Source organism: Podarcis liolepis (genome assembly GCF_965112155.1).
Source record: "Podarcis liolepis genome assembly, chromosome: 2".
Taxonomy (NCBI): domain Eukaryota; kingdom Metazoa; phylum Chordata; class Lepidosauria; order Squamata; family Lacertidae; genus Podarcis; species Podarcis liolepis.
This window is the reverse complement of record NC_139555.1, coordinates 56,596,993-56,609,715: the sequence shown is the minus strand read 5'-3', so window position 1 is coordinate 56,609,715 and position 12,723 is coordinate 56,596,993. Positions and strand designations below refer to the sequence as shown.

Genomic DNA, 12,723 nt, shown 5'->3' with positions numbered 1-12,723 from the left:
TAGTATTATGCTGTATTCCACCCAATGAATTTGAGATGGGTGGCTTAAGATATTCACTACCTGCAGGTAAAATTATTTGGAGCTTGAAAGTACATATAGGTAAAGGGACCCCTGACCAATAGGTCCAGTCGTGGCCGACTCTGGGGTTGTGGCGCTCATCTCACTTTATTGGCCGAGGGAGCCGGCGTACAGCTTCCGGGTCATGTGGCCAGCATGACTAAGCCACTTCTGGCGAACCAGAGCAGTGCACGGAAATGCTGTTTACCTTCCTGCCGGAGTGGTATCTATTTATCTACCTGCACTTTGACGTGCTTCCGAACTGCTACGTTGGCAGGAGCCGGGACAGAGCAATGGGAGCTTACCCCGTTGAGGGGATTCGAACCGCCGACCTTCTGAACGGCAAGTCCTAGGCTCTGTGGTTTAACCCACAGTGCCCCCCATGTCCCCTGAAAGTACATATATCCTTATGTAAAATGATCCCTTCCATGCAATAGTATTAATTCCTCTATTAATTCATGTAATTTGACAATTTATGTTCTGTATAGCCCCAGCATGTTGCTGTCATTAAATGATGGTCAGGGCAAACCCTGTCATGTAGCAGATGAGGGGAGGATAAATAAAGGGGAAGGAATGATGTACCACATGTGGTGGGGTTGTGACAAAATTTTTAAGAATGGAATACTGTCTATGACAATTTTTAAAAAATATTCAGACAAACATTTGAGAAGAAATCTGAAGCCTTTCTTCTGGGCATTATGACAATTGATATTTCAAATGATAAAAAGGGGTGTTCCTATATGCTACAACAGCAGCAAGAATGTTAATGGCTAGAAATTGGAAGTGGGATAGGACACCAACAAAGGAAGAATGGCAAACTAAATTGTATGAGTATTTGGAATTAACAAAAATGACAGGCACCATTAGGAACCAACCAAACCCAAAATTTAAAAAGGAGTGGGAATGTGCAAAAGATTATATGGGAAAACACTGTTCTCAAATTAAAAAATAGAGCGATAAGATATATTGTGTAAGAGAAGGGTAATAAGGAAATACAACACAGCTGGAAAAGAGAAGGAAGAAATATGAAGCTGCATTGAGGTGGTGGGAAGTCACTTGTGAAGAAATATTGTTATTGCTTGGTTTATATATGTACAATATATGTTAAAGAATGAATGGAATATGTATACGAATAATAATTTTAAAACTCAATAAAAAGCATTAAAAAATAAATAAATACAGAAATTACTGGTAGCTGAAGTAGTAAAGCAAAATTCGTAATCATGATATAAAGTATACTAATCACAATTAATGAAATAATCTTGTACAGTAATGATTTTTCATTTTCATTTGTTTTTGCTACAAGGTCCAAAGACATAACCATTAAAATATATGGAATATCTTCTGAGAACTATACAAAGATGTAGACCAGGATAAGAACGCCCAGGAACTACTGCCAGATATCAAACTGGCTTTTGGATTTGTGCCTGTTGAAAAGCAGTCTTCCATAATTAACAGCAAACCATTTGTGAAACTCAGGAGAGCTTTCCAAAGAGCCATGTTGTGGGGGTCAGATTAGAACCCTACTCTTAAAGGATGGGAAGGGGAGAGAATCATGCTGGATGTGTACAGTCATCTTGGATGGAAGCGTAACAGCTCTCTAGATCTGAGCTTAGTCTGAACGCTAGGGATGGGGGGGGGATCATTCTGCTTGCACTTTCATGCAAACAAATCCACACTTCCCAAACCAATAGACAAAATGAAAATCAGGTCTCCTTCAAATGCATACTTTTTTGCAATGCAGGTCTCCTTGCAAAGAATACATACAAATTGGTGTATCTTAGTAAAAACACATGTGCCAGGCATAATTGCACACACGCAATATGTGTATTAGGAGAAATGATCACCAAAATGTGTATGAATTTTCCTGGGGTCTTTTTTAAAAACAAAAACCAAAACATGAGCACATGCAGTAGTGGTGTGAAATGAATTTAAGATTGTAAAGATGAGACACTGAATGAAACTTAAATGGACTGATTCATCTATCCCCACTGAGAGTTAAGCTATGGAAATGGAGGATGCTTTATAGGATCTGATAAAATAAAAGTCATGCAATAACTGGTCACTAAACAGAAGAACTAGTCTTGCTTTCTGAAAACCAGGGATCTACTTGCAAAGGGGAAGTCCCTTCTGAATGCAATCTTTTGTGTCAGTGGAAACGGAATAGTTGTGCTCCATACATATGCCCATGCAAATTGAGGACATGGTCCAGTCAATATTCAGAACTGGTCCACTATTCTCACTGCCAGCACTGTAGGGTAATGCAAGAAGCCCAAAACTATGTAGGAAGAGTCCAGCGGGGGACTCCTGTTCAGGCTAGCAGTAATCCAATTTCCTGAAGGTTGGTGTTTCCAGAGGAAGGAGTCAACGTGGACTCCTCATGTGTGGTCCAGAGCTCCTCATGCTACCTCATCAGTGCAGGGAGGAGTGGTGCTGGTACTGCTCTCATAACAATGAGTCAGTGTGCATGCTGACCATCAATCACACTGCTCTCAGTGGGAGAGGTGCAAATTAAAAGAGTAACAGGACATAAAACAGCAAAACTGTGGCTGGACTGATCTCTTTTTAGCATTTCCAGAGAAATCAATATTTAATCAATAAACGGATTCAGTATCAAGGTAAGTGAATTCATTTCAAAGGCTGGTTTGGGAGATAAAGAGTGCTCACTGCACAGAAACACACTTGAGATATACATCTCAACAACGCTAGTCTTCTAGTTGCCCCGAACAGAGAGGAGAGAATAGCATGTGTTAAGAGCAACCAAATCCATATCAAGAGATCTTGGGAACACACCCAAAACGGCTGAGGTTGCTTCCTGTTTTTGACTGACAAAACTCTGCACACCCTTCCTAACTTGCACTGATCATACATGTAAATCCAGTGTAATCCCGATCAAATTAGTGGCTCCTTCCTTGAGTTACTTGCACACGTTCAGCTACAATGCAGCAAGAGGAGAACGGTCTTACATAATTACAAAACCATCCTCCCCCTTAAAAACTTCTCCGGAAGCAGCATTAAAAAAACAAAATCAAAACCTGGACCCAAACAAAAGGGTAAGGAAATGGACGTTCAGCTTCCAAGTCATGCAGGTCAAGTTATTCCAGGAAGAAGGAACATGCTGCTGCTCCCACTAACAGAGTGACTTTACAAGAGCTAAATAATTTCCGACAATAAAAACCGAATCATTCCCAAAGCAGCAAACCAAAGTAGGCGTAAGGAAATAATTTTCCTCAGAGCATTATCTAGTTCTGGGAACCCTCCCCAAGCCAGATCCCTCACTGGCCCAGCCTTGCACCCGAGAGCATTTGCCTGGATGGAATGCGTCCATGAGATCTGATAATGCCTTTTGCTTGTTTGCACGGACAATGGAAATGGGTGCGTGAATAGCCACTGCTGGTAGCTTAACAGCCTCACCTGTGGCATGTTTACTCAGAAGTAAGACCCATTCAGAACCCCCAAGTAAGTGTACAAAGGACTGCAGTCAAAAGCATTTCAACTCTCCACAGACTAAGATTATTTGCCCCAAAGTCAAGAAAGAACATAAAATAAACTCCAGCATGTACAGGTTCCACATAGCCCTGCTATGAGTTGTGTTAGCACGTTCATTTTCAGCTTCTATTGTGCACCTTTTTTTGTGTGTGTGGGGGGGGTGTCCATGAAACCGCAATACACTTGTACTGATGGAGCAGCTGGCTTCCCCCCCACCCCGGTCAAAGCTGACACTGGCTGGTCACTGGCTGGTCCCTCCCGCTCTCAGATTCTATGATTCTGTGAACTGAGTGTGGGCTTATAGAATCATAGAGTTGGAAGAGACCACAAGGGCCATCGAGTCCAACCCCCTGCCAAGTAGGAAACACCATCAGAGCACTCCTGACATATGGTTGTCAAGCCTCTGCTGAAAGACCTCCAAAGTAGGAGACTCCACCACACTCCTTGGCAGCAAATTCCACTGTCGAACAGCTCTTACTGTCAGGAAGTTCTTCCTGATGTTTAGGTGGAATCTTCTTTCTTGTAGTTTGGATCCATTGCTCCGTGTCCGCTTCTCTGGAGCAGCAGAAAAACATGGCTATCATATCACCCCTTAACCTCCTCTTCTCCAGGCTAAACATGCCCAGCTCCCTTAGCTGTTCCTCACAAGGCATCGTTTCCAGGCCTTTGACCATTTTGGTTGCCCTCCTCTGGACACGTTACTATACCTGTACTACTACAAAGTGCCAAATACTAAATGCCGAAGAAAGCAAGAAAATAAGTTGACGAAATGCTCTATCTCTCCACTCCCCCATCAAAGATTAACTGGACTGGCAGTTACTTCAACACTGATGGGGGAGCATCTTCCTTCAGTACACCTGAGATCATCAGGCTACCTTAGGGGGCTTCTGGCAGGCTGGTTGGGCACATACTGAAGTTCCCACTTTCAGCACCTGTAACCAGATGCAACCATCTCACTCTGCCCAATACAGTGATACCTTGGGTTAAGTACTTAATTGGTTCCGGAGGTCCATTCTTAACGTGAAACTGTTCTTAACCTGAAGCACCACTTTAGCTAATGGGGCCTCCTGCTGCTGCCGTGCCACCGGAGCACGATTTCTGTTCTCATCCTGAAGCAAAGTTCTTAACCCGAGGTACTATTTCTGGGTTAGTGGAGTCTGTAACCTGAAGCATATGTAACCTGGGGTACCACTGTAGTAGGTCTGGCCACAGCAAGAAGAAAAAGCACCCGAATTTCTAGGCAAAGGCATGAAGTAGATTTATTCCGTTAAGCAAATACTGAAATAGTGTCTGTGCTGGGCAAACGGTTGCATCAATGCCTTATCTTACAAGTGCCACTATGACTGCAATGTCCTAGGAGGGTAAAAGGGGAACCCAAATGATTTGCTGCTTTGGCTCAGCCTCTTCTGAAAGAGCTTTATACCCCAAAGAGGAAGGAGACTGAAGTAAAGAGCTGTGCGATGCAGGCAGAATGCACTGCAAGCAGCCCAAATGTGTCAGATGTCACAGTCCAATCTTAGTAAACCACACAGGCAGACAAGGAAGTGATAACACAGACGACATGGCATAGTGTCACACGTCGGCGAAAGAACAACTCATGACCACTGCGATGAACTCAGGCCCTGAGACCTGACTGAAAAAGCAGGATGGTGATGATAGTGAGAGTCAGAGAACCCAGCCACAGTCAGAAGTATGAAATGAGTCAGTTTCACTTTTCCCCCTCCCTTGAGGCAGAAGAAATACGTTAAACCCCATGCTTTGGACACAACTTCTAATTCCTTTTGCGAAATGCTGGAAGTGGTTCTGCTGTGTTGGCTTCCATCGCTGTAGCATTTATTAGAGGTCAGGCATTTTGTTATTGCTCAAAGTGGTGAGACGCTTGAAGGAAATGCACTTCTATGAATTCCCCAAAAGGGGAGACGGGTACAGCTCTTAATGAGGAGCCTGTACTGAGTCACTTCTCTCCTCATGTACTGTCTGTGAAAAGGAGGGGGAGGGGGAAGCAGAAGTCAGAGAAAGGAGCGCAGCCTATTCCCTAGAGAGGAAGAAAGAGCCTTTGGCAACTTTGAGAGATAAGGTGAGCCCCTGGGCAAACTGGTTTGTGAGCAGTTGCACAACCCATTCATAAGCAAGTTTTTCCCCAAGTAAGTGTGTGCCTTAGTTAATTGTGATGCTTCAGCTGCTTTATTAATTAATGGATCAGCCTTTAAAGCTTAATGCCGCTGAAGTGCAGTTAATCAAAGTATTCCTGAGTTACCTTACTGCCTCATGAACGACTTCTGCACCACTCTCTGGGGACAGGGACAGAGGCCTACCTAGGTGCCCTTGCATCCTTGGCAAGGAGCTCTGAAGCCAGGAGAGCCCATGGACCAGAAACTCAGAAAGTTTGCTTTTGCAGTCTGCCATCAGGGTCTGCTCTGCTCAGCCTTTCCTCCTCCTCTGTTGGTCTGTCAGTCTGCCTTGCTGTCTACCTCCTTCCACTCGCTGCTTACCCTTCTGCCTCCTTCCTTCTTCCCTCCCTTTTCCCTCCTCCTGTAACTCTTGCCCACTGTCTTTCTTTCTTCCCTCTGAGCCCTACTGGGCACTCTGCTCACACTTCTAATAGCGCTGTTGGCCAACTGAGACCACCCACCCCAACCCTACTGGCAGGGCTACTGCAACTGCCATGCCAGCGACCAGATTCCTCCACTAAGGCACCCAGAAAAGCCTGCACACCTTGCCAGGCCGTGGAGTGGTGGAGCGGCCCAGGAAGCGTGTGGACTGTCAGGCTCCTAAACACTCCGAGTCAGAGTGAAGAGGAGCGATTTTTTCGCTCCCTTGGGCCTGCGCCTTTGGCAGAAGCCAACCAAGCCAATCCCTAGGTACATCCCACAATATTCCTGGAGCCTGCTCACCCACAGCTGAGGTAAAAGTATAGGAAAGGGGCAAGAAGGAACAGAAGACAGGCCACTTCAGAGGCTACCAGGCCTACAGTGCAGTCCCTTTCTTGTCTACTCAGATGAGAGGTCTACTGACTTCAGTGGTGCTTATTCCCAGGTAAGCAGGTAAAGAACAGAAGCCTTAATGCCCATATTCCGGGTCGAAGTAGGATTACAGTGGGGTTGAACATATGAAAGCTGGGTGGTGATGGTGGAATAAAAAGCTTAAGAGACCCCTTGCTGTTTTCCTATCCCTATTTTATGCTTTCTTTTGTTTTCCTCTATTGGAGTTCCAGCCAAGAATCCATAGCCTGGGGCACTGGTGATTTCTGCTGCATCTGAGAAGACTCTATTGAGCAAGGAGGAAAATATATGTTCAGAGGATCCACCCCCACCTTCTCTCTCTTTCTGAGCCCATAGGTAGGCTCACTGTCAAAATCACTCCAGAAAGATTTTGAGTTTTTGCCCTTCCCCAGCCTCCAGTCTAGGGTAGACTATGGTTTGTTGACATCACAGGACTTCAGTTTCCTCTCCTCCACCTAAGCACTCCCTGAATCTGCTCCTGGTGCCCCTCTCCAACCCTTGAAAGCGGGGAGGGCAGAGCACTGGAAGGAGAAGAAAAGGAAGTTACAGTATGTTGCTTGCATGGAATCTGTTTCACAAGCAGAACTGCAGCACTGGATGCAACTCTAGATGTTTAAATAAATAAGGGAAAACCCAGCCCAAAGTAAGCATTTTTCATCACTTTGGGCATATGTTCTTCAACTGATTGCAAGTTTTGTCATTTGTTAAAAAAGCCAGAACATACTACCAGACTGTCTGAAAATTCTGTTCTATTATAAACCTGGTGTTTACAAAAGTATTTCAGTGTTTGCCATTTTAAAAGGAAGTGTAAGAACATTTCAAGAACACAAATTTGGATTTAGCATACTATGAGTTTTTGTGCCCTCAAGGGTGAATCGTGCCTTGAAACAGCTGAGGGGATTCAAATAATAAAACAAATTACTCCTTCAAGTAAAGAAAAATGGGGGAAGGGAGCACTGATGAAGGACATGCTTAGAACAACTATAAAACTGGCTCGTGAGCATACCCAGGAAGGAATCTAAACACTTTTAGAAAAATCAATTGAGACATAACATCTCAGGTAGTTGCTTCAAGGGAACAGTGTGCAGCAACCAAAAAACTCTTAATCAAGTAATGAACCCACATGCGAGTCAATGAAGTCAGCTGAGTTCCCGCTTACTAGCCATGCATGAACAACCCCAATCCGCATGCAACACTAAGCCAAACTGTGGCTTAGCACAAAGCAGCAAATTTGCAGATTCTCAGAGCAAAGATTTCAGCTGCAAATTTGCCTAAAAATACATTTTAATGCAAAGTTCCCCCTACTATACCACGTGTTTAAACGTTGCTGTCACTAATATATGCATTTTGAAGCGCACACTAGCGTATGCATTCTTGAACACATTATTTGGTTGGGGAATTGGTTGGTTTAGTGTTAGCTCTGAACCTGGGCTTGTGGGTTTGTAAGTTTAGCTACAAAACTAAAACATATCCTTAAGGCTTTAACAATAATTTTTTGGAGTAACCTCCACTACAACAAAGTTGGCTTTGCTTCTGAGTAAAATTGCACAGGATTGCTCTATAAATTTCATAAGCAACAGTTCTGATGACAGGGGAAGGGAAGTAAAAATCTGTACTGGAGAGAATAACAAGATACCCAGTATCCTTTAGGTAAAAGAAAAGGCCTCCAATAATAATTTTGATTGTCCTCTTTTGTCAATAACCAACCCAATCCAAATGCCAACAGCCACTCCAAGCCACCTTGAGTTTATGCAACACATGGCTATTTTTCTTAAGAAAAATGATCTTTCCAAATAAAGGAGCCACCTTAACATCTGGATATTTACTACAATTTATGTCTTGCTGTTCCTTCTTCCTCTGGAAGAATGAGAAAAGCAAGCAAGGACTTGGCTAGAATACTCACTTCTACTTTGTGAATGATTTAATATCCTTGTTCTTAAAAATGTTATACAATAACAATCTAATACTGATTAGGGATTTACAGGATGCTAAGCATTGCACCAAACGCAAAAACGTAAGAAATGCCCCGTTGGCTCACCCACTTACAACATTTACTCACTACATTTCTAGCCTGCCTTTCCTCCAAGAAGCTTAAGGCAGCATACACAGTTTCCTTCACCTATCCTCCATTTTATCCTCACAACAAACTTGCTAAGTTAAAAAATGGTGAGTGGCCCAAGGTCATCCAATGAGTTTCATGGCTAAGTGAGATTCTGAATGTAGATCCGCCCCTGAGATCCAACGCTCTCACCCCCACACCACACTGCTGCTTTCCCTACAGTGCTGAAGTTGGTTACTCCTAGTTCCCAGTTGTTTATTTGTATGACATTTTAAATCACAATTCAAGCAAAACATCTTTTAAAAGAGAACAGAGGTTTTTAAGTATCTACACAGTATCACATATCTCCATAAATGGAGGACTGTCCCTTTCACAATAATTTCCCCCAATGTGCTCAACACTCAAAATGCACAACAAAGACTTCAGCAAGAAATAGGGAACCAAAGGTGTGCACCTCCAAAATGGATTTGAGACACCCCAAATGATACACACACACCTCCTGGAGTCTTCTTCTACAATATGGATGTCTGTCTCAACACTTTCTTTGGGTGCAAGATGCTGTCAAAAGCATGTCCCGCACTGACAGAACACTTTGGCCCACCACAGATGACATACCCGCACAGAATTGTGCCAGGTTCAGTGCTTTCTTTGGGTGAAATAAATACACTGCTGAGGATATGCAACCACACCAATAACCACCAAATAGCTAGAAAAGAATACAGGAGCTAGTCCCACATTCTGATTTCAATGGTGAGGACAAGAAACTCTTGCCCTGGTACTCAGCAACTGGTAGCAAGGACTATGCTGCCTCTGAAATGTTACCTGCCACAGCCAAATAACTGTCAACTGACCTATTCTCCATGACGTGCTACCTAACTAATATAACTGTGCTGTATCTATGGGTAGAAAACAAACTTTTAATAACTTAATGCAGATAGAAAGTCTTATGTAGGCCCTCAAGTCCATCCCTACTTATGTATGCTTTGGTATTGGTTGTAACCAAATAAAAATGTCAACCCCTTATTTAATGAGGAGACTAAAATAAAGTGCACAATGTTTATGGCAGGGTATGTCTTCAGCAGATGTAACCAATGGCTTGGATCCAAGCTTTGCTCCTTCCAGCCTAAGTGGGGAAGGTGACTTTTGTAGATTCCCCCTTCCCTTTACAGATCCTTGCATGCTCAGAAAAAATGTGGAGACATGACAGAACAGCATGACAGGTGGCATCAAGGGAAGAGAAAATCAGCAAAAGTCACTTCCCCCGCTTTACATCTGCAAGATCCTTCTGCTGGACCAAGAGCCTTCCATGGACAGGAGTCTTTCCATTTGCAGAAGATGAAGTCTGGATTCAACCCAATGTATATTTCCAACAACCTGCATGCGATTCCTAATACAGAAGATCCAAACATCCTCCGATAATGATGATAGACATATGCCTCTAAATAAGTGACAATAGTGTCACCCAAAAGACCACCTCACCCTGTTAATAGGGCCACCTCTGAAATATCTACAACTGTGAAAAGTACATAGCCTATTAAGTACATGAAAATCTTTTGATGCTTAGCTAGTATTTCACCATAGCTAAATGGCTTTGCATGCTTTGCAATGTACTGTCCTGAAAATACTTTATAAATACAGTAGAAAATGTGAGAACCAAATGGGGAGCAGAAACCATAGAATACATGACCAAGCCATGAAAGGAATACATAGCATGTTAAAAGCTGCGCTTGCTTCTTATTTGTGGAAATATTTATTTCAAAGTATATGTTCTTAAAAATGTATCTTCTTAAACACTGACTTTAATATGTCAACCTCCAAAACAATTTTCATTGACTTCTGCATGTTTATTCACATGTCATTAAGGAATTCCCATTTGCATACTGATAGTCTAATAAAACGGCGCACTAGAAGTAGCCAGATAGATACAGTATTAGGTTTGCTTATAAAACACCTTTGAGTAGATGCAGCTAGGATTGACTGTTTGGGCTACTTTAGGTGTTCTTGAAGACTAGGTGGCACAGTGGAGTATTACCAGGTGATATCAACGCCCAGTGCCAACAAACAGTAACACGGTTGTGTATAAAATTAAACAAAGCTGGTAAGTGGTTCCACAAAGAAGCCTTTGGGCAATCTATTTTATGTTTTGAAATATAGTTTAACTGAACGAAATGGTTAGACAATGAAAATAATTCAAGTGGAGAATGTCAAATAGAAATTTTGTGGGAATAGTGAAATCTTCGTCAAAGTGAAGTCAGTGGCAACACCTAGCAGCCTCTACAAGACCGTAGTATTTTCTGTTATGTAATTTAAGCAAATGATTTCCACCCACATCAGCCTTCTAATACTAAATTCAAAGTTGGTAACTAACTTTCTTTTCCAGCAGCAGTGGAATTGGGCTGATAGAAGACTCAACACCAAAAGCATGCTATTCCTCATCTGTGCAAGTCATGTGCAGCCCAGTTCCCTATTTCATTACTCACAAATAAGTCCTACTGAATTCAGTGAGGTTTTCCCACGTAAGGGTGCATAGGTTTGCATCCTAAGGCCTGGAAGTCACTCCTGCAGAACTCAGTAGAACCCATGTCCAAGAAATATGCACAGGACATTCAGAAACAATTTTGGCTGAGTACACAATGGAAAGGCTTCTAAGTAATATCTGATCTCAGCGCTTAAATATGGGTGCCAACAGTAATTCAATTTCTGACTATTGCTGCGACCCCAATATAAGCAGCATATCTCTAGGATTGTACTGGACCATCAACAGGCAAAAGGATAAGAAAGAATATCATAAGCCCAAAGTGTTCAGCGGCAAGTCTCTTGCACAGTCACAGAGCTGAAATGTACGTTTTGTTTCTATTATTATTACTAAGGGAAACGAGACGCAAAAGGAACTTTCCGAGAGGCACAAAGGGCTTTCACAGAACCATCCTTGGCTTGCAGCCTGTTTATTCGGTACCCTCGCCCAGCCAGGCAGGGTTCTGTTATGGCAAGATCAAGCAGATTTCTCTGGTAACCCTACACTACACTGGCAGCCAGACAGTCCGCGTTTACTGTCCCTCCTTAAGATTTAAGGTGGCTCTTGCCAGGCAGTCAAGCGTCGTCGCTTCCACTTTCAAGACAGCCGAGTGTGTGCAGATGGCATATTATATATTTTTTAATTTAATTGCCTATTTAGTGCTTCAAAGTTGAAGAAAGGAGGAGGGAACGGACCACCGGGAAAGGAGGAGGAAGAAGAGAGAGCCGGTCTTCTTTTCTTTCCCCATCAGAACCCAAATGAAGAGCTTGAGAAGCAGCAGGGGGAAGTGGCTCCCTTTTTTAGGGGAGCCGTTTCTCTTTTTGCAACTCAAGAAAGTGATTTTTTTTGGGGGGGGGAATACTCGGCTCTGCACGCACGTGACGGCCACGATCCTCCGAGGCCGAAAGAGGCACGAGTAGGCGGAAGAGGAGCGAGAGGGAGCTCCTCAAAAAGTAGAAACAACGTTGCGCGAAGTTTTGGCGCATGGCGAAGAGACACATCCGTGTGATTTCCGCCTGGGAGGCAGATCGGCTGTGTGGCCGCCAAGGCAAGACGGTGCCAGGAAAACTCCCCGCCCGCCCCTCCGCCTCCTCCTGGGGGGAAAGGGGGGAGGCTGGGAGAGAAGGAGAGACTGATGTGTCAAGTTAGGGATGGGGAAGAGAAGAATCGGCGGCGTGGCTCGGATAGTAGGCGAAGAGGGCGACTCCGCAAAGAGCAGCAAGGAAGCCAAGCAGTGCCCCCAAACCAGAGAGGGGATGGGGATCAGCCCCGCCGCGATCCGACCCCGGAACCAAGCCAGGGCCAGCCCCAGCCCCTGCTCCACCCGCCCCCTGCCTGCCCCCTTACCTGAAGACGCACTCTTCCCGGGGCTCCTTGCAGGGGGAAACCAAGCCGCTCTTTTTGTTGAAGAGCTTCTGCAACAAGGTGGGTGTGGGCGGCATTTTGGGAGCGCGCCGCTCTCGCCCCGGCGGGGCCAAGCCCGGAGCAGCCAGCGATCTCCCCCCTCCCCGCGCGCGAGCTGCGACGGCCGGCTAGTTCCGCGAACCCGACTCCATTCGGTGTGACAGTCATATGACAAAAATTAATCACTTGGAGCAGCC

At 44.2% G+C, this 12,723-nt stretch overlaps 1 protein-coding gene across 4 annotated transcripts in view; it reads right to left on the bottom strand.

Moving 5' to 3' along the window:
- Positions 1 to 12,712, bottom strand: part of FNIP1 (folliculin interacting protein 1) — an 87,501-nt gene extending 74,789 nt beyond the window's left edge. For all 4 annotated transcript variants that reach the window (XR_014522204.1, XR_014522205.1, XM_083487966.1 and 1 more), the window contains exon 1: positions 12,470 to 12,712. Coding sequence is in view for 2 of the 4 variants with exons in the window: in XM_083487966.1 (XP_083344092.1) it covers positions 12,470 to 12,564 (95 nt within the window). In the remaining 2 variants the exon portion in view is untranslated. The remainder of the gene's footprint in view (positions 1 to 12,469) is intronic.
- Between the last annotated feature and the right edge of the window lie 11 nt (positions 12,713 to 12,723).